The following is a 22,849-nucleotide window of genomic DNA, read 5'->3' on the forward strand; positions in this document are numbered from 1 at the left end:
TCAAGGAACAGAATAAATGCATTTTTAAGGGTTCAGAATAAGTTGGGGGGGGGGGGGGGAGCACAAATATCCCTAAAAGAGTTATATTAAGGTCTGAATAATGAGCAAACACTGTACTTTAACAAAGATTGGGTACAAAAGCTTTCTTGGTGGGACCTTCAGGACATCTACACGTTATTAACAACTTACAATTCCTCTAACCCAGGCATTAAAGCTATAATCATGCCACCGATTGAGAAGATTAATGGCTACCACCACATTTCCTTAAACAGAATGAAAACTTAGGTTCCTTAGGTTTTAAAATATAAACAGATATGAAAGCGCTTTTCTCCATGTGGCTGGGGAAATAGTTTTATCCAGTTCAGAACTGAATAAGATATGCTACATCCACCCCCATAAGCTAAGCCAAAGGTCAGGGTTCTGATAATAATTATAACATCTTTAACAGCATTGCCAGGTCTCCAGTCACCACCAAGATATTCTCTATCAAAGTTATGAAATGAAATCCGGGCCTACTTGACTGAAATCCCTCTCAACTGTCAATACTAAGTTGCCAATACGTCAACAAATGTAAGGTTTACCTTACAGATGGGAATCTTCTCATCTGTTTGAGCATCTACCTTTATTGGAGAAAGGATAAATGGACTTAAACTAGAATGAGACTTAAAATAGGATTGGTCCTCACTTCACATAAAAGCTCTTTCAACTGAAAGGAAAAGAAAGTACTCTGATCTCTTTTTTTCCTCTTAGAACAAGAAATTGTCAGGAATCTCTGACCGCTTACTTTCCTTAATATGTACCATTTTGCAGTTGGCCCACACTAAATTCCATTTGTTGAAGGTTTTCTTCTGCCGCACTGAAGGTTGGAAGCAAGCAGTCATCTAGACTTCCTCCAGGCAGAACTATTCAGTATTATCTTCACTAGGATTGCAATCTGTCACTTTTATGGCCTTCAAGTGGTCTCTGAAGCCATGACCATCTCTAAGGAAGCTTAGAATGTAACCAGACCCTGTATCATTTGTCAGTCATTGAGCCCAATCTTGCATTAGAGCTTGGGCTCCTCAGAAGCCCTAGCGGACAAAGTTTTGCTACCCAAAGCACCAGTGAAAGAGGTAGAGGTGTGGGGAAGTGTGGTTAGCTATGCAAGTTCCACAATAGCCTGAACCTATGCTTCTCCACATGTTGACAGCGCCATTAAATGAGCACAGCTGCTGGTCGTCTGCATGTTGTGCATGCGGAACCTGCCGCAGATTAGGTTAAAAGAAATTAGCATTTAATTCACAGCACACAAAGCTGCCTCTTCATGATTTAGCCCTATATGTTATTTCCATATTATACATGACCGAAGGTGGCGTGAAAGAAAACAGCTGTGGTCCAAAAGCAAAAGTGGAACTACAAAGACCATTGCCTGAGTGACTAAGCTTATTAAAGAAGACATTGTGGACAGTGAAAACAACTCTACCCAGGTCTAATCAACAAAATGAAAGCTGACATCCAGAAGGATGCTTCATCAGCCTGCCTCCCTTTAACAAGAGCAGAGCTTCCAGCCACCAACCTTCTACCGGTTACTGGTACCCAGCATCCAGTCCTCGGATGCAGGCCCTAGCAGCATGGATGACTAACTAAAGATAAGCTCTTCTCGCCAGGATGAGATGAGCCACTTGCCAGTAAACTGCGACTCCGGTGACTGAAGGCATTGAAGGCAAGTACATTCCTATCACTACCTGCAGTAGGTACCACAGATACTACTACCTGCAGTGTAGAGCCGTGGAGGCAGTAGTATCAGTGGTACCTCCTCAGCCCCATGCAGATCATTTGTGATTAGAAATGAAGAAAAATAATAAAATAGATATTAAAAAACAAAACAAAAAAAAACATAAAAAAGAGAGAGAGAAGGCCCCTTTCTGGTGGTCATTGGGTTACAGAAAGAGAAGACTTTGAACTTTTGGAGTCAAATGAAAAATATAGTGTGAAAGTTGCAGTGAAGCCACTATATCAGTGTTCCCAGTGTCCCCAATATGGTTAAAAAAAAAATCATATCATAAAATCAGTAATACGTCAACTAGTATATAACCAGCTAACCACTCCTGCTGCAAATTAATTAGACATTATGGTCAAAATCTTTGCACACAAAAATAAGTTTGTAACTAGAAAATAAAATTAAAAAGCTTAAAGCTTAAGTAAACGTGCCACCAAGCGGAATTCAGCTAAAGATTAGATCTTAAGAAATACTGTACATAATGTGAAAATGTGTCACCTGGTTGATCTCACTTTGCAGCTGCAGACTATGCTGCTCCTTCTCTTCCCGCTGTTGTTGTATTTGTTTGAACTCCGCTTTCAGATGCTGGTGTTTGGTCTCCACCTCAGACAGCTCTTCTTTTAGTTTCTGGTTGGCTTCTCCCTTCTCGGCCATCTCGATTCGGAGAGTTTGCAGCAAGGCCTCACTGGCAGACAGCCGTGCCTGAAATTGCTGGCACTCCACATCCTTCTGGTTGAGATTAACTTGCAGGTTCTTCCTGGACATCATCTCATCATTGTGTTTCTCTTCCATCTGAGTGTAATCCAACTCCTTCTTTAAGAGTTTCTCTACTAAGCTCTGTGAAATGTAAAAACGGACATAACATATCATTTTGTCTAAATGCATGTTGCCAAATATCACAATGTACTGTCTCCACGAATGAATAGGAATCTTTTGAAATGATTGAGTTTATATTGTTTGACTTCATCAAATATTACCCGATGAGCTGTGGCTCCAAAGTGTTCTTAGAGAGGTGTCCTCATATGTTAGCCTCAGTACACCATGCAGATTGAGATGTCTGGCACAAGTAAGCCACCAGTCCTTTGAAACTCTGCCAGCATTGGGCATCTTTTTGATAAAAATGTGTCATAAGGGTAAATGTATGAAGCTAGGAGGAGTGGTATCTATCCCCATAAAGAACATTGGACAGATGTATTAAGCCTTAACAAGAGATAAATGCAAGGGTGATAAAGAGAGATAAACGTCCAGCCGATCAACTGCCATGTTACAGGCTGTGTTTGAAAAAAAGTCAGTAAGGAGCCGATTGGCTGGATGTTTATCTCTTGTTATCAACCTTGCATTTATCTCTTGTTAAGGCTTAATACATCTGCCCCATTATGAGCAAGGTTATAATGCACAAGCCAATCAGCTCCAATTTGTAAATTGACAGTTGTGAGCCAACTGGCTGGAGCATTACCACCTTGTGATGTGTCTAGAACACACCAGGAGACTGTGCAGATTTTTATATGTGATACTTTTATATCTTTGTGCAAATGAGTCTGTATACAAAGTAAAACAGACCTTGACATGGAAAAAAAGCTGCCACTGTTGCATTGCAGCATTTCATATACAGATATACAAAAATTGTACAAAATATGTGTAGCAGTGGCAGTAATGTTATAGCAGCACATAATAGCTTAGCATAAGCGGAATTGTACCAATAGGAGGAGAGTGCCTTTTGGGTAAGGTCTCTGGAGAAGCCATGTTAGACACTGACAGTTGTACTCCATTGTGTCTGGTTATTGCTGGTAACAAGTTCAGTAAGTTCTTACGGAACTTACCTGTTACCTTACTAATTCTCACTTCGTATAAAGAGTCAGACACAAATATATGTAATATACCAAATAAATCAGCAGTCTACTGGTGCATCTTTGTGGCATGGCAGTGTGACTGAGATGCGGATTCTGCAGGTCTTACTGGACCTGGTGGCCTGAAACGGACAGTTTGGCCTGAGAACATATCTGCACAGCAGAGTTTCTACTAAAGTACACAATATATGCTAAGCAGCTCCCTAGTGTGGCAAATGACTCAATGTCCTTTACAGTACTTGAAATACTAAAGTATAATTAATGCACATCCCCATCTAATACAGGAACAGGGAATGATGGTTTAAAAACTAACATGAAGCCGCTGTAGGTAGAAATATGTAAATGGAGCGATTCCCACATAAGCTTACATTAGTTCTTTGCAGACAAATGTACCACCATATTAATAAATGCTCATAGATGACTTGGAAAACCATCATCGGTACATCAGACCTTCAGTAAACAGCTAGATTTCTTTCAGTTTGAAATAACACCAGATGAAAGCATAGAGGATAGAGAACACCACATGGATATGAAAACAAGTAAGAAAAAGTCAGTGGCAGATAACTAAATCAAATAGAAAAGATTGGTGGTAGGTAGTACAATGAACAAGTGTATATAAATGAATACATATTGTTGGTGATGTGACATGTGTTCCCTTACAAGCACCAGTAGCCTGTTATATACTGTACCTCATTTTTCTGCGATAACTCAGCCATGGAACCTTTGAGTTGCTGCAGTTCCTGAACATACACAGCAACTTCCTGTGGACCTTTTAATAGCTCAGCTTTTAATTGGTTAATGGTGGCCTAAAGAAAGGAAAACAAAATAAACATGGGGAAAAAAACGGCAAGAATGAGAAAATATATTTTAGTTTGCAATATTATCCTTTATGGGGGGGGGGGGATGGAGTCAACAGAAATCCACCAGAATCACTCATTAATATATGCAAGACATACAAGTTACCATGTATGTACTATCCTGTTTATCCTTAATTGCACATTCATTTAATGTGGCTCTTTATTATGTCCAAATAGAAACATAGCTCAAAATGCAGGTACCCTTAGCAATCTCTGACCAGAGCCATTTCTAATGAGTTTTCAGTGACTGTCTGGTGAGTCATTGAAACTTTCTGTCAGATACAGCTAGGGATGCCAATCCCGGGGCAATTTTTCAATCCCGGGATCCGGGATTGAAAAATGCTCAATCCCGGGATCCCGGGATTGGCATCCCCACCAAAAAAAAAACATTTTTAGCATAGGACCCATCCTGGCCGACCCGCACATCTACTTACATTAGGGTGCGGGCGGGCGGCCGGGAGTGGGTTTGGAGGTGCACGGTGCCTCCCGGCAAGTGCACCTCCATAGAAGACAGCAGGCGGGCGGAGGCAGGCAGGCGGGTGGCGGAGAAGAGGCGGGCAGGCGGGCGGAGTCAGGCCAGCGTGCTGGCGGGCGGCGGAGAAGAGGCGGGTAGGCGGTCACTGGTGACGTGTGGCCTGCGCAGCGTGACCTCTACTGTCACGCTACGCAGGCCGCACGCCGGGTCAGGTTACGGGAACAGCCGGGCAGCGTCTGAGCGAGTGCTCAGACGCTGCCCGGCATTAGACTGCGCATGCGCAGTCTAATCCCGAAATCCCGGGATTGGATTCTCCAATCCCGGGATTGAAATCCCGGACTTTTTTAGGCCAAATCCCGGGATCCCGCCGATCCCGATCCCGGGATTGGCCACACTAGATACAGCGCTACAAGGCATACATGCATTCCAACTGGCCAACAGCAGGAAATGTTCACAAACCATTATGCACTTCAACTGGTGTGGATTGGCCTTTGCAATAAAGCAATTTTAATCAATACAATCATTTTAAACTATTGGTCTTCAAACATTATGCTGAGCCTCTATAAACCATTGGGACGTTTGTTTGCAAATTAACAGTAACAGAATATGAAATGAAGCCATTGTGTTTATGGGCAGCTTTTCACATTTGCTGTATATGACAGTTGTATTATAGCACCAAGCAATTCCTCACTGTGCATTCATCTTGAGCTCTAATTATTCCATGATGTCACTGCATACGTGTAAGCCTAATATGTCCTAGCATTGAGCAACAGGTTCAATATCGCTGCCTGTGGCAGAAAACCATCATGATGACAGATAAACGCAGGGTGACACAGACTACCATGAGGTAACAACAAGTTACACTACATAAGATAGTGTACACAATACTTTCATGAGCAAATCTACAGTGAAGGAGACATGGTCAACAGCCAACTAATTTATCAGTATTCAGAATTAATTAATTGCTGTGTTCAAAGGTCCTCTTGAGGCAATATTAAAATGCAATAAAATGTTTTACAACGTTACCTTGAATGGGATTATCTCCATTAGCAAGCAGACAAAAAGAAAGAATGACAGAGATGGTGGATGAAAGGTGAAAAACAAGCTAATGAAGATCAGGCACTTACACTGCAGCTCCTGAGGAGCAGCACTGCGCATATGGTACTCTACAGTCACAGTGGCAATCTATAATCCCATTTCCTAGCAAGCCAATACACCACCAGCACAGGTAACTATCCCTTCTAAAGTCTACAGTCTATATGTTATACTTTAATCTTGAGTAAAGTAAATACTACAAGATCCGTTTTAATTCTCCTTATGCCATTTTATCCCTTTGAGTGCCAAAATCAGTGAGAGATGTGGAAAATATCCGCGAAAAATTTGTTATATTAATTCAAATTTAAATATATATTTCCTATAAAAAAAGGTAAACATTACAGGTCATTATGATGAATTAAAAAGTTACCTTGCCAATCTTCATTTTGACATATTTACATGGCAATTAAAAGGTTACCATAGATAGGAGCATGGATAAGATACCACATACTAATGTAAATAGATACAATGAAAGAAAAACACTTAACTACATTTCTATCTACACCCTGCCCCACCATTTAAGTGCACAGTATTGTCTTGCCAAACTGGGCACACATAGCACAAGCTACAGAAGCAACACTTATGTAGATGATAAATGGTAAATAAGAAAGAAAGGGGGGTAGGGATAGCCAATAACACATCACTTTATTGCTAAGTGCTGGTTGTGATAATGTGCCTCAAATGTGACTTAACTTGAACCAGCTGGTACTGGATTACATTGCAATAACCCCAACTGGAAGAATAAAATCTTGATTAAGTAACAGATATCTTGCAACTGACAAAGATAGGTGATATTGCTGACCATGTCATACCATGTCATATGATAACTATAAAAGGCAAAGTCAAAGCTGATATTATAGGCTACAAGGCCTGTTATTAACATAGGCAACATTTTACTTTGTTTCTATGAAATCATTTTCCATCCCCTTCCCCTTTACCTCAGCATTAAGGTGTTGCACATGCAGCTGTTTGCACTCATCTTTCAGCTTCTCCGATTCTTTTTCACGTTCCAGAGAGGTTTTGTCCATCAACGTTTGAACCTGGACAAGCTCCTTTTTCAGCACAGCGACATCTTCAACTCCAGGACGTTGTAACTGTGAGGTAACAAGACTATAACTATACATAAGGCTAGAACATTCCCAAGAAAACTATTTTCTACCCATATTTAAAAGTCACTTATATATTTATTTTTTTAAATTTACCAACATTATTTCTTAATAAAAGGTCAAAACATCAAAGACCACAATCTACACATATATCATTCATAAGATCATTAGTCTCATCTTGGTACTCATCTCTACATACATAAAGAAAGGTTTAACAATGTAACTATGGCCTCATTTACAAATATTTGTTTAGTGGCATTTCTTAAATGGTTTGCATGGGTAATTATCTCCATGGGTAATTCTCCACGTATCAGATTATAATGCATTCCTACAACATTATAAGCAGAATTTAAAAAAAAGAAAAAAAAACTTTGCTAAATGGCTTTGTGGTATGTTTATGAAGTGCCTGCTCTGTCATTAATATTTAAAGAGGCACTAAAAAGTGCAAAGCCCAGTGTGTTTTGCATTTAATATCAGTGCAGCGGTTTAAAACTTTGAGAGGCACTCCATTGAGAAAGGTTTGTAAATATACCACTTTTTTAATGTTTGAGGCTCATTAATCAATTGCCACATTTTCAATCTAAAGATGCCCATGCACGGTGCATTTTTCTGGTGCGATGGGATGTGTTCTCCTGCACACATCGCACAGCACAGAAAGTTTGTGCAGCCTGTACTTTACTAGATTGCATTGTATCTAGTACAAAAAGCATGCTGCTGTTGCACATTGTATGCTTTTTGTACTAGATACAATGCAATTTAGTACAAAAAGTTCAGCACTCCCTGTATGGGCACCTTTAGAGGGATATTGGCGCACATGCACAGTGGCCATTTCAGGCGAGGGTTCTGGGGGTATTTTACAAAGATAGATAGATAGAACATACACACACTTCATTGTAGAGACTCTTGATTGTACAACATGACGCTATAGATACTTTTCAGGAGAAGCCATCATATTAAAACAGAAATGTCTTTACTTACCAGCTCTGTTTTCAAGTCTTCAATCACTTGTGACTTTGTCTCCTGCTCCCGTGTTAAATGCTTCACTTTCTCAGCAGTTGCTGCTAAGTGACCTTTCTCTTCATCATACGCCGCTTTAATCTCTGGATCGATAAAAACATGTCCCATTTACAATAATAATATTAGAACAAAGAGAATAGCTGTATGTAATGTGCCGTTTCATGCACAATAGATGTGACAGGACATCATTCCTCTACAGACAACATTAATAAAATCAATTTGGTTACATGTTGGCCTGGCACCAGCGGATCTATGGGAACTTACAGTGGACATATAAAACCTGTGAGGCAGTATGAAATTTGGGTTAATCATTTAAATTCTACCACTACAAGGAATACTTTAGTCATGCAATCCCCAATACCGGGGCAGATGTATTAAGCCTGGTGAAGAGATAAAGTGAAATGTGATAACGCATCAGCCAATCAACTCCTAATTTCCAAACATAGCTGATTGGCTGGTGCGTTATCACCTTCCACTTTATGTCTTCATCCGGCTTAATACATCAGCCCCAATGTCCCAAAAGCACACACACCCACAGAGTAACCCAGTGTTTCATAGCAGAATATGAAATACTAGTTAACAAACTTGCTCTTAATCCTGCTGCATGTTCCTGCTTTCCCACAGTTACAGAAGCTATGACCCTGTAGTAATATTCTCAGTACCTTCTTGGCTATATTTTACTGTAAATAACACAAGAGGCAAGTAAGTGTGTACACAATCTGCCATCAGTCCTAAATGCTGATGCGGTCGCTTTCATATCCCGGCCTAGTTGGCAATGTGCTCCTAGGAAAGGTACACACATAAAGGAGACCTGCAGAATGAAGTATCAGCTTAGGAAGATGCTTAGAATAGGCATTGCTATGGGGCTTTGTACCGAAGTTGCATAGTGGCACAACAATTTTCAGAGTTTTCCTGCTGAGCAATTGGGCCTGACTCACTGGAATAACATTCCATTTTCAGTGAGAGGTGGGTATAGTAGATGTTTTAATTGTGGCATAATATGAACAAGAAGGCACTCTAATGTGGCATACTGTAGTCTAAACAAACAGGGGAAGCACTATAATGTGGAATAATATGTACTAATATAATATTACAGAATAAATGGAATTGGGGGTAAGGTGTCACATAAGCGATAATGGAGCAGATGTATTAAGCCTTAACAAGAGATAAATCCGAGGGCGATAAGGAGAGATAAACCTCCAGCCAATCAGCACCTTACTGACTTTTTTCAAACACAGGCTGTAACATGGCAGTTAGCAGGTGATTGGCTGGGTGTTTATCTCTCTTTATCACCCTTGCATTTATCTCGTTAGAGCTTAATACATGTGCCCCAATGTGGTATATATGTAATAATGTGACATAACGTGAACTAGTGCATACTAGGTTTCCTAAAATAAACTATGGCAGTACAATGGAACATGGCTTTAACTAGGGCACTATTATGGTTCAGACAATGTACTAGAGGACTATTATGGGGAATAAAAATAACGGTTTCTGAGAGGTTTCACTGCGCCATACACAGGTCCGGAGGCACACTTGGTTTGTCTACAACCAATACAAAAATTGATGTTAGAAATCTACACGGCCACATTCAAAAGGATCACACAAGGACAGTCCAAGTTAAGCAAAACACGTCCCTTTTCAGTTTTGCCCTGTAAACATCATATGGAAACCTACCATTTCATGGCCATTTTGGCCTAGAACATCCTCTCAATTCAATACTTGCTTACACATGGACAATAAACTTTTACATAACTTAATACTCGGTCCTGCTAACATTATTAAGCACAGATTGGCAAAAGGCTGTTATAACTTTGCCATCTTCAATGTCATTGTGCTCATCATTTAGGAGAATTAATGATAGAAGTATAATTCTCTCAGTCAACCGCATCTTCATGTAAGAACACTTACCAACCAATTCAGTTGCTAACTGAGCAGCTTTCTGCTCAAATAGGTCTTTCATCTGTTTTATATTGAAGATTTCAGTCTTGGCCTGTTCCAGCTGCTGTTCTAACGACTCAAGTTCTGCAAAGAAAGATAAATGGACTTATTTTCTTTAAAATAACTTTTATTATATTATATATATCCAGCCAATACTTATTAAAAATTCTCTTTTAATATAACTGTATTTGTTGCAAAGGTTAGGTGAATCAGATCTGTTGCATTTAGGAATTTTGTACCACATACAGCCATGCATGGTAATAGTCATCATCCTCAATTGCTGCCGGGCTGTGTACCGTACTAGCAGGATATATCATCAATTTCTGGGGGTATAGTGTGTATTACAATTATATGATTTCCTTCCTTTCAAATCAATGGAGTAACATCAGCGTACCTAAGTATATTTTGGGGTAAAAGGTAAAAAAGTTCCCTGAACTACCGCTTGAAGGTCCCAAAAAACTTTGTTATACAGTCTGTTTGCTTAAGCCCATTATTGTCAACCAAAATATAGGGCATTAGTGGTGGTTACAAATTGCACAATGTTCTGTTATTGGCAATTACCTGTAACTGCTACTGTAGTCATCCCATCTGGTGTGGAGTTCTAAACCATAAAAAGAAAGAAATACAGTTACACCACAGTGAATGATTTATGTTGTTATACCACTATGTGTGAGCTTTCAGAGTCTTTTAGAAACAAACTATCCTTAAGCTGCAATATGTTTACCTATGTTACCCAAGATAGAGACTTATGTATTCCCAGGTCATGTTATCACCTATTCAATAAGTTAAAATCCCTAGCTGGGAGGCCTAGGTACCCCTACTGTGTTGTACCTTATTTTACTATCAACCTTGGGTCTGGTTATACCATTACACATTCCTGAGTTTCAAGCATTTTAAGGGCAAAAACCCACAGGACATATTTAGAGGATACTGACTGTGCTATGGATAGTGATGGGCAATGATGCTAAATAATAATAATAATAATAATAATAATAATAGATAGCATAGCCCGATCTCAATATCCCTAAAATGCACCAGTACCATTCACCCTGGGTGTCTCACCTGTCCCAGGATGGTCAGCAGAGGGATGCTGTTGGAGTGCCAATGGGGACTGCATACACTAGTGTACCACTCCTGAGGAAATACTAGTGCTGAGGTAAAAAAAAAAAATCCAGGGCTTTCCACAGTCTCTTGAACCGTGAAACACATGTAACAAGATTAGGAAATCCATAGAGACATTTGTCCATTATAATGGACGCACTAGGTTGGTAAATATACCACTCCAAGTTTCCACATTTAGTTTGAAGCCTCGGAGGTGAGTCACGTGTGTTTTTTGTGGCCCAATTCCACATAGAAGCAGCAGAGATACCCCACACTCTTGTTCTCGATTATAGTACTATGCAGAAGGTTCTCATCTACAATACTGTTACATCACCACCACCACCTGCTATTTGATATAATTACTACATGCCGGACAATAAAAAAATAAATAAAATAAAAAATAGTTGATGATACTTGAAGTAGAGGTGGATTATTATTATTTTTTTACTCTACCCCATAATCTCAAATATTTTTCACCAGAAAGATAGTACAAGGCAGATTATATGCATATTTTCCTAGATGGACAAAGGTTTCCTAGACTTTAGAGAAATCCATGAGATTGCATAGGACATAATGTATTGAACTGTAATCAAAACACAATCTGATGCATAACAAAAAGAGTTGCCTGAAGACAACAACAGTAGCACAAACAATTTTTGCAGAAAAATCCTGAGGTACAAATGTGCAGTGCTGAAAATGAAGATACCCTTCATTCTTACAGTTATAGAACTAGAGGTTGTGTGAAGGTGTCTGGACCAATGAAGCCTATAAGGTCCTGAAGCAGCCGAATAGCTGTTATTAGGACACATAATATTCTAATTACATCGTTGGTCCCGAAACTGAGGGAACATTCCACTATATTGGTGGGCCCTCACATAACCAATTGTATAGAAAAGAGAAGTTCAACTGTAGCAAGAGAAAATGGTGTTCTGCAATAAGCCCTGCTGAATCGGGGAATTGCAGTGTGGGAGTTTTAGCAGTTGATAACCCGTGTCTTTCGGTTCCTATCCTATAATGAACCCGTCTAAGCAGTGTGACCCTTCTACAATGAAATACATTAGTTTACTGCAATCCATGAAAAAAAAAACCTTTAACAGTATGAGCATGAGCCTATTTCAACAATTTTAAAGGAATTACTTGCTTCAGTTGCTCTTGAACTTTTTCCAATTCCTTTTTCAGCTCTTCTGCATACCATTTCTCTTCCTGAGCCATGCAAGGGAAATCAGAGAACATTTCATTCATTTAGATTGAAGATTTCTTTCAGGTTTTGATCCTTTACAATTCATTTTTATGCTCTCCTATTTTATAGATGTTCTTTTATGCACCCCTGCATTCATGCAATAAATTTGTAAAGCACTACATACATTTGTGGGGCTAATTAAATAAAAATGTTCATTTATATTAAACAAGACACTAATAAGAAAAATCTACATATTCATTTGAAGCAATGACTGATGAACTGAAGACTGCGACAAGAGGAAGAGCTCTGTAATACCACTTTTATCCCAAAACGCCAGGTCGAACCTGGCTTTTTGGACCCAGATTCCCGGTGTTTGGTCCCTTTAACACCAAAGCTCCCCCCACCCGGCGCAGGCGGTTATCGAGCCGCTGCTTGGAGATGACATTATCTCCAAGCACCGATCGCCGCCGCCGGGACCCGGACCGCTGCACTGGGGGCAAGCCCAGCACTAAGGTAATCTGCTGGGCGGCCCCCAGCCCCCGTGCACCCCCCAGCCCTCGTCTTACATACAGAAACACAGGTGTGGAAAAAAATGCTGAAAAGGTAAGAATAGTTAAAAAAAAATAGAAGTGCTAGTAATTTATTTGATCACATGACAAAATGCAAAGTAAACGAACAGAAAAAAAAAATTGGTTCTTATATATTATCTGGGCTCCCATGTTAAATGCACCCCATTTTTTCATACCCCCACTATCCAACTACGCATGGAGTTGATTTTATATAGTGTGGCGAGCGCAGTGAGCCTCCGCGCCCGAAGCGTGGCGAGCGCAGCGATCCCCGCGAGGGGACGCGCTCTCATAAGAAAAACGGGAGCCCACATATTACATAAGTACTAAAAAATCTAAATCAAACCAATATTTGGTGTGAATACCCTTTGCATTTAAAACAGCATAAATTCTTCCAGGTAAACTTGCACAAAGTCAGGGGATGTATAGCATTACAGCCAGGTGTATGATTAACCAATCATAACGAATAGGTGATAATGATAATCATTTTCAAGTGTAAGTTGAAACCCAGTAAAGTCAAAACTTTAAACAGAAATAGCTGTGCAGGTGGTTTAAAACTGGTTGAGGAACAGACAAACTCTACAAAGCTACAAAATGTGAGGTTGTGAAAGGCAGTTTCACAGGTCATACACCATGGAAAGATTGACCAGACTGACCACAGCAACAAGACACAAGGTAGTTATACTGCATCAACAAGGTCTCTATCAGGCAAAGATTTCAAAGCAGACTGGGGTTTTAAGATGTGCTGTTTAATCTCTTTTAAAAAAAAGCACAAAGAAACAGTCAACATTGTGGACTGTAGACACAGAGGTCAACCAAGGAAACATCATGCTTACTTCCCACCAAAATCAGATATCAAGCAGCACCATCAGTTTAAAAAAAATGGCAGAAACCAGCAGGGCCCAGGTAGTCACATCTACTGTTCAGAGAAGTCTGGGCAAAACTTTCATGGAAGAACTGTGGCAAAAATGTCATAACTTTGACATGGAAACAAGGCCAAGCGATTCAACTATGCACTAAAACCTAGAAACCGGAGTGCAGAAAAAGGGCAGCAGGTGCTCTGGATGAGGCGTCAAAATTTGAAACATTTGGCTGTAACAGAAGGCAGTTTGTTTATGGAATGGCAGGAGAGTAATAGTATGTGTCTGGAGGCAAAAGTGAGGCATGGTGGAGGATCCTCGCAAGTCTGTGGTTGCATTTCAGCAATTGGACTTGGGGATTTGGTGAGGATTAATGGTGTCCTCGATGCTGTGAAATACAGGCCGGTAGTTATCCATCATACAATATCATCAGGGAGACTTCTCTCCAAATGTAATCTGTAGCAGAACAAGGACCCCAAACATACATAAAGACATAGTCATTAAGAACTATATTCAGCATAAGGAAGAACAAGGAGTCCTACAAGTGATCATATAGCCCTAACAGAGCCCTGATCTCTAATTCTGATTGAGTCTGTCTGGGATTACACAAAGAGACAGAAGGATTTGAGGAAGCCTACATACAAAAGGTTACTGTAGTTCTTCAAGAGGTTTGGAACAACTTCCCTGCCAAGTTCCTTCAAAAACTGTGCAAGTGTACCTACTGTAGAAGAATTGATTTTTTTGAAAGCAAAGGGTGGTCCCACCAAATGTTGATGTAATTTAGTTTTCTCTTCTGTTCATTTACTTTGTATTTGTCAATTGATAAAAAATAAACACCTCTATTTTTGAAAGCATTCTTACTTTTGCAGCATTTGTTGTACACCTACCTTAAATGTTTGCACTTGTGTGTTTGAGTGTGTGTGTGTGAGAGAGAGAATAACAGACAAAAAAAAACTTACAGATTTATATAGAGAGTACCCTTAGCTGGTCTACATGGTCCAGAGTCTGCAGTGAATTTATAAGGCTCCAGCTACTGTGTGTGTCAGGGTCAGACTCTTTGCAGCATATAGAGTAAGCATTCACCTGTGGGTCCCATTTCACAGTCCAGCAGCAGTGGTGGGCGTACTGTTTCTTTCTGCAATGCTGGCTGAGCGGCAGTAGCAGGTGTGCCGCAGAGCTTTGTTGGAAGAGCAGCGGCCACTCTTGGTTCCCACTGTGAACCACACAGGTGCTGCTGTACATGAAGGTGCCCTTTCAGGCTTGGAGCCAAGAGGCAGGTGACTCCATTGCCTCTGGGAGTTATTCCCCCCCCGAGGTCGCATTTGCCCTGTGCTCACCGTAAATGCTAAACTAGCAGCACAAGCTAAATTCTCCACTTTAACACCTAAGGGAACGGTTAGTCATGTGTAAGCAAAAGGAGTCAGACCGAGTCATCCATTTTCACTTTTCCTGCAGATCCTGAATACACACAATACCACTCCTTCCTCCCCAGTCATTAATCAGCAATATAAAAATCAGACTTTCCAACCTGCCTCCCACTAAGTGTGACACAGAAAGAATGTTTTGCAAAGGAGAAGAGCCCATACAAACTGGGCGAGTTGGATCTGAAAGCAGATTACTTTTGGTGTTTTGAGCAGTTTACAGCTCAAAACCACCCAGTATGAGCACTGATGTTCGCTCCTGCATCATCGCCGGCCACCACCACTCATCTGCTGGTATTATCAGCTGAGTGGAAGGTCATAATGCCCCACAGCACTGAGGTCATGGGATCGATCCCCACCATGGCCCTAACTGTGCGGAGTTTGTTTATTTTCCCCGTACTGGGTTTCCTCCGGGTGCTCCGGTTTCCTCCCACAATCCAAAAATATACTGGTAGGTTAATTGGCTCCTAACAAAATTAACCCTAGAATGTCTGTGTGCGTGTACATGTGGTAGGGAATATAGATTGTAAGCTCCACTGGGGCAGGGACTGATGTGAATGTTCAAATATTCTCTGTAAAGCGCTGCGGAATACGTATGCGCTATATAAGAAACGGATAAAAAAAAAAATATGTAGCCAGAATTGTATTTTTTCAAGTTAATGCACTTTCACTGAATGTCAAAGATAATAATAATAATAATAATAATAATCAACCTTAAGTGATGCTTGCAAGTCCTGTACCTCCTGTCGAAGTAGCAGCTCCTCTTCCCTTTGAACAAGAAAATAAAAAGTATTAAGCTATTTTCTTTACCTATTTCAGCATTATACTGCCTAAATACATTTGGCATCTGGATATAACAACCATAAAACATACATCTCACAAAGCCAATCATCTGACTCTACAGCCCACGGGGAAAATAGCATGAGTAAAAAACAGTCAGTCAGTAGACTACAAAAGGTTTTCTGCAAAACATAATGTATTACTTTAGTGAAACTGTGCCCATCACTACATACACAAGATTGGCTGTCAACAAACTCAAAAAGACTAAAGCAATGAGAAACATAGAACACACAATCACATTAGCATTTTATGATTAATCACAAGACTCAGTCATGCAGTCACTGTAGGTGTGGTACCATGAGAAGCCAGGCTGTAAGCTCTGCAATATACCATGCAGGCTAAAAGACAGGGAGACAATAGAGCAATGTTTCCCAATGTTACCAACCACTTGGTGATGGCAAATCCCTGGGGACCTCCAGCACTGGCAATTAGCATAAGCTATTGCACACGGTTAAGCTTGCCCCCAAACTCAGATTGGCTATTTTCAAAAGGTGGAGGGTTTATCCGTGCAATAGCTTATGCAGATTTCCGGATGACTTGCGGCACTCAATGCTCCCAGCGCTGGAGATTCCCAGGGATCAATCCAGCACATAGATTACAATATTAAATATACTGTATGATAACATGTTTGTATATATGTGTCTAACAATTCCCCTCTCCACTACATGGTCAGCGCTGCAGCAACACTACCCGATTCGTCTAAAGCAGTGGTTCTCAAACGCGGTACTCGAAACCCCACACAGGTCACGTTTTCCAGGGCAGATTTTAAAAGATCCACAGGTGGAGCTAATTATTTCACTTGATTTGGTGAGGAGACCTGCAAAAATGAGGACCGACTTTGAGAACCTGTGGTCTAGAGAAATATCTGCAGGTAGAGATTGATCAGCAGATATATCTACAGGTGTGTACCCACTTAACCGTCCAGGTTGAAAGATATTCATGCTTGAGCACAGATGGTTAATTTACAAATAACCAAATACTAATTAACTCACCTGTGCTCAAGTATGGCTATCCTGAAAACCATGACTGTTAGCGTATTGTGCGGACAGAGGTTGGGAACCACTGCAATCAAGTTTTGAAGCCAGTTTGGAGAAAGCTTTTCTTTGGAAGAACACACAGAAATAAAAATGGCTACAGCTCTTGTTCAGAGAATTTGCATTACAGGAGTGTATACGTCTACCTTTTTGGAGATGAATTGGCTTCTCCATGACCAGGGTCATTAGCTGGTTCATGAGAAGCTTCATAATGTTTAAAAAGTTCTTCTGCTGTTCCATGTGATTTCATACAAAGTGGACAAATGAAGCCCTAGGAGAGAAAAATAAATCTCATTATCAATTTCTAATTAGTTGTACAGGGACAAAAATAAAAAATAAATTAAGCTTAAGAAAAAAAAAAAGCAAAAGAAATGATCACCACCACCTGCTAAAGACAAACTAGCACCAGTAACAGGGTTACTAAAAGGCTGAAGTTTGAATGTAAAAAAATGTTAAGCATTTTTTTTTGTCTGAGCAAGTGACAGTCTTACGACCTATGCCTGTAAATGGAGAGCTTTTACTCCTGAAATAAACCATAGCTCCACATTAGAACAATGGAAAATCTATTATGCTACAGATATGGTCATCAATGATAAAGGCAATCAATAATATGAGATACGGTCATTGGGTTACCAGCAAATTGTTAGACAGTCATTAGGTCGACATGCAGGAAGGTTGACAGGGTCATTAGGTCGCCTTGGGGTTTTTCACTGTTTTTGAGCCAACATGGGCCGACAGGCAGTATTTCAGGCCCTACCATCCCCTAGAGAGTGGTGGGAGAATAAAATAGCGTGCCAAGTGTAGCGAGGCACCGTGCCCGAAGCGCAGCGAGTCATCCAAGGGAACGCGGTGCACTTTAACCTGTGTCTATGTCAACTGTGTCGACATTCGGGGGTAAAAAAAAACAGTGAAAAACCCCATGTCGATCTTTTGACTGTCGACCTAATGATCCTGTCAACCTAATGACCTTGTAAACCTAGCCCATGTCGAACCTCCTGCATGTCAACCTAGACACGTCGACCTTATGACCCTCTAACAACTTGCTGGTGACCAACTGATCCACACCCCAATAATATAATACTGTCGTTTTCAATTGAAATATACTAAATGCCAAATATTTGCTTCTTTGCACATATATATATATATATATATATATATATATATATATATATATATATATATATATACACACATATACATAAACACACATACACATACCTCCCAACTTTGCCCAGTAGGAAGCGTCAAAATTTTGCCGCTATGGGGGCATGACCCAGAGCCCCCCTGGCTGCGGGAATAGACGCTGTGCGCATGTGCACAGCGTTTATTCCCCGCTGTTTAGCAGCCGACAGGGGGGACGCCCAACAGCCCCCCCTCACCGCGGGACACTGCCGGCCGCGGGAGGGACAGCGGGACAGGTCCTGATAATCGGGACGGTCCCGCTAAAATCGGGGCTGTTGGGAGGTATGCATACATACATACACACACATATACAGAATGAGTATGCATTTGTGAGTTGTACAAGAAATGAATCCATAAATGTAAGCTAAGACATTGGGTTCCTGATAGTCACACTGGGAACATTCCTCATCAGAATTGGTTGATTATTTTGGGGTTATTTATCAATGTAGTCTTGCTGAGACAGCTCATCAGGTAAGCAGATGTCCAGCAAACGTTTAAGATGTCTGGTTCTGGCATAAAAAAGTACCAAACTAGGAGCATAGGGGTCTGAATGGATTGCAATAGTTCTTTCCATCTGAATATGGCGTTATCAAAGAAAAACTGAAAACATTACAGAGTACGCTGAATGTAGTTTGTCAGGGAGTTCAGGGGGAAACACGCCCAATATAGTTCATAGAGCATATGAGCTAGCAATCGTTTAGTGCAGCGGTTCTCAAACTGTGGGTCCTGACCCCAAAGTGGGTCCTGACCTTCTCAGCATGGGGTCGCGACTCCATGTTGCTGACCATCAGGCTGATGACTTTTCTAATCTCAGTCAGTGATTCAAGGAGTCTGAAAAATCTGTTTAATTGTCTGTTATTTTAGACTCCTCCCATCACTCTGTGCCTCCGCAATGCTGCCATTTATGTGCTGTCTGCTGACTACACATCATGTGATGTGATGACCTTCTGTATGACTTGCTGGGGTCCTGTCATTATTTATATTGTCTGATGGGGTCCAGAGCAAGATAGTTTGAGGAACCCTGGTTTAGTGTATATGGCCTTAAGTAGCATTTCATTTTACAGCCATCTGAAGCAGCGCAACATATTGCAGTCCAATGTAATAGATACAACGAGGACAACTGATAAGGCCAGCTTTCTACTAGAAAGAATGACTGAATATCAAAGTAAATGCATTTAATTGGCCATGAAAGTCAATTACTCATAGAACGCATGCATGTAAAAAACATTATTGCTATGATACTGCATTAGCATCTTGGAAACCAAACTGTGGCGTTTATGCCTAAATCCAGATTAGTAATATTCCAGGGATCAGTGCCAGGGGACAAATGAAAGGATTTATACATAGAAAAAATAAGCTCCTACAGGGAACAAAATTAAATAGTGACCTACGTATGAGGTAACAAAATGAAGGTTACACATGTAAACAGTTACTATATTCTATTCATAAGCAAATTTGAATATATTAAAAGAAGTTTAAACTACCACTTGTAAAATAAACAAAATATGCCTGTAAATGCATCATCAGCAGTAGACCATGGACAGTGTGTAGGGAAAACCATCATTTTTAGATATGTTATTAAGGGAAAAAAACAAAACACACACTGTTAAGTGTAAACCTAACATGCTGCTCTGTTACAGAGCATTCGCCCCCTGCGCAGCCACACTAATCTCCTCCCACATATTTAGGACAGATTATACCTAATTGGGGTAGTGTGTGTGGCATTGCTAAATAATGGGAACATTTTGTTCATGCTACCCAGGGCATGGACACACCTTCACATCCATTGGCTGACCCTGTCACCATAGCTTTGAAGACCATGTGCACTTGATGCTGGTAAGCATCAATTCTAAAGGACACCCTCCCCAACTGTATCTATGGGACAGTAGCCTCAAATTGGGACTGTCCCAACTACATTAGAACTTCTTGGATGTAGGATAACAATGCCACTCCTCAGCTTGCATTACACAAATCACACCATGCAGTTCTCTAAAACAGGATGTGTGACATGGAAACGCCATAGCAAAAATTATATTTTTGGTACAATTACCCTTCTCTTATACGGCCCATACACACATGTAAGCCCTATTTCTAGATTGCATAGAAATTAAGCTTGGATCGTTATGTGTGTACACCCCCGAGCGACTCCATCGCCTGATTATAACTTAACTGCATGCAATCAAAATCTAATCAGATCGCCAGTGTTCTCACCAGAAAACACTGGTCAGCACAGATCGCTCAGTACACATCGCTGTGCATTGCATGTGTGTCATCTGTGCTTAAGCACATTGCTAAGCACAGGGCTGCGGTGTGCACAGGGTTATACAGATTTAGAACTTTAAGGAGATGAGAAGTAAGGGCGCCATTAGCCCGCCTACAGAATTCAACACTCCCCCTGCCCCCCACCCCCTCATTCGCTGTTTTCACCTCACCTGCTCCCTGAAGCGTTGGTGAAAACAGCGAGTGCAGCCGTCGAAACAGCGAGGCTCGCCGCTATATGCAGCAGGCTCCCTGTATTTGCGTCGAACCTCGCTGTTGCAGGGAATCCTCGCTGTCCTATGATCGCAAGGATTTCCACGGAACTTTGAATACGGCAAGCGGCCGGCGAGGGGGCTTCACTGAGAAAAAAAAAACCAACAACCTATCCTTGCCGTACAAAACCGCCTCGCCAAGGGCATTGAATACCTCCCTTTGTGTACAGCCCTAAACTGATTATTAACACTTTGCTTGCCAAGTGAATTTGTCCAAACAAAGCAAACATTTTAATTCATCATAATGACCTGTAATGTTTACCTTATATAAGAAATCTCTTTTTTTACACAACAGTTTATTTGAATTTATATAAGAAATGTGAGCGACAATGGCATATTTAGGGGATATTTTGCGCATCTATCAGAGATGTTGGCACTCACAGGGTTAAAACTTGACAAGTAAACACAAGGCTAAAACAATACCTGCTCTAGACTTATGTGGGGTACACACCAGGACGATATGGCCCAAAACGAGCCAATTTAGATACAATCTCGACCGATTGTATGAAAATAGGCCGTGTTTTGGGCCATTTTGCTGCCTCTTTGATGCGATTCCGATCCTCTTTGATGCGATGCACGGCCCCCTGCTGCAGGTAGGATCTCAGAACTGACCATTGCAGTGGGTGGGGGTCACGATTGGATCACGATCACATTAGGGCCATTTTTGCGGCGGGTCGGCGGCGCCGTCAGCTCGTGAGCGGGTCGTACGTTCCTGTAACGACCCGCTCACGAGCACCATTGTCCTGGTGTGTATCGGCATGTATCGGCATTAGTTTTTGAAGCAAACAAAAATCATGTTATATGAAAAGTCAATAAACTTGTCATGATGGAAATTAGAGTGCTCAACGATTCACCAAGATAGTATCATGTGGTGACACACTGCACAAGCTCAGCTGCAAAAGTGTCCATAGTAATGATTGGGAAAATTGGCTATTATGCAAATGAACTGCATGTATGCATAACCTGTTTTTGGTAAATAAACTTTACTGTCTGCAGAACAACTTGTCACAATACATTCACAGCTACTTCAGTCTCCGAAAAATGTATGTTTATAATGCTATTCAATAATGAATAGAATGAAGACAAACAATTGACTACTGATTCTCCACAAATCGTACCCATATCCTAAGATCAGGGTGTTTGAACTTAAATCTTTCTCTTTCTACTTCACCTTTCCTATTGCATCATACAGTAATTATGTGCTGCTGCAAAATTGCAAGAAGACAGGAAACCATGATTTAAAATGTAAGACAATCTTCCCACACACACCCATTCCATTACTGCAGGAAAAGAATTAACTTGTAAAACAGAAGAGTGTTACGTAAAAGCAGATAATGGGAGCACTGAACAGGTCACAAAGCCATTCTGACTGAGTGAGCCTAGAAAGACAATTATGGTTGAAGCTGAATGTCTGCCACAATTCATTCTCTTCAAGTATATCTCGCATTGTTTTAATGATGGCCATGTGGGTGTCAATGGGAGAGAACACTTGTACACATAAGCTTGAATAAATATTCTGAACAAATGAATGAATATTTTACAGAGCAGAAAGAATACACAGAGTACACCATTTATGATTTTTACTAAAACATAAATAACCACCCTTTTCAAAAGGGAATCAGTTTTGATTGACAAATTCAAAGTAACACATCCCAACAATGATATGCCACAGTATGAACATTACTAAGCACAGACGGAGTGTAATATATACACACACTATGTCACGATCTGCAAGGTCAGTGTCTCTACAAATAGAAAAGCAACGCACCCCACTCTGGAATATTAGATTCTCCCTATCCTTTCTGCTGGCAGTGAGAGACAGAAATGCCTAGAGCTATTCAATTGACTGCCTGTTATCACACTGGTTTCCCTGTACGTTAAACCCCAGGCTTTTCCTCACAGCCAAGAAAAGAGCACACTTGTGTTTTAATGTGCAGCTCCCCATTGTATAACTGACAATTAGGGAACATGGGTTAGGTCAACAGCAAAAGGCCAACATGAACAAGGTCGACACAAGCAAGAGGTTGGCGTGAACTT

General features: G+C 40.8%; 1 protein-coding gene across 3 annotated transcripts in view; it reads right to left on the minus strand.

The window, feature by feature from the left end:
* The window catches only part of EEA1 (early endosome antigen 1), an 87,834-nt gene that overhangs the window by 43,401 nt on the left and 21,584 nt on the right, over positions 1-22,849 (minus strand). For 2 of the 3 annotated variants that reach the window (XM_083182393.1, XM_083182394.1), the window contains exons 3-11: positions 17,246-17,370; positions 15,939-15,993; positions 12,336-12,401; positions 10,659-10,698; positions 10,068-10,181; positions 8,118-8,239; positions 6,972-7,127; positions 4,296-4,412; positions 2,258-2,596 (exon numbers count right to left, since the gene is read on the minus strand). In XM_083182393.1, the coding sequence (XP_083038519.1) occupies positions 2,258-2,596; positions 4,296-4,412; positions 6,972-7,127; positions 8,118-8,239; positions 10,068-10,181; positions 10,659-10,698; positions 12,336-12,401; positions 15,939-15,993; positions 17,246-17,370 (1,134 nt within the window). Of the gene's footprint in view, positions 1-2,257; positions 2,597-4,295; positions 4,413-6,971; positions 7,128-8,117; positions 8,240-10,067; positions 10,182-10,658; positions 10,699-12,335; positions 12,402-15,938; positions 15,994-17,245; positions 17,371-22,849 lie in introns of those variants that run through there. The other variant, XM_083182395.1, reaches the window with a different exon arrangement.

Source organism: Crinia signifera, chromosome 4 (genome assembly GCF_055691185.1).
Source record: "Crinia signifera chromosome 4, ASM5569118v1, whole genome shotgun sequence".
In the NCBI taxonomy this organism is placed as follows: domain Eukaryota; kingdom Metazoa; phylum Chordata; class Amphibia; order Anura; family Myobatrachidae; genus Crinia; species Crinia signifera.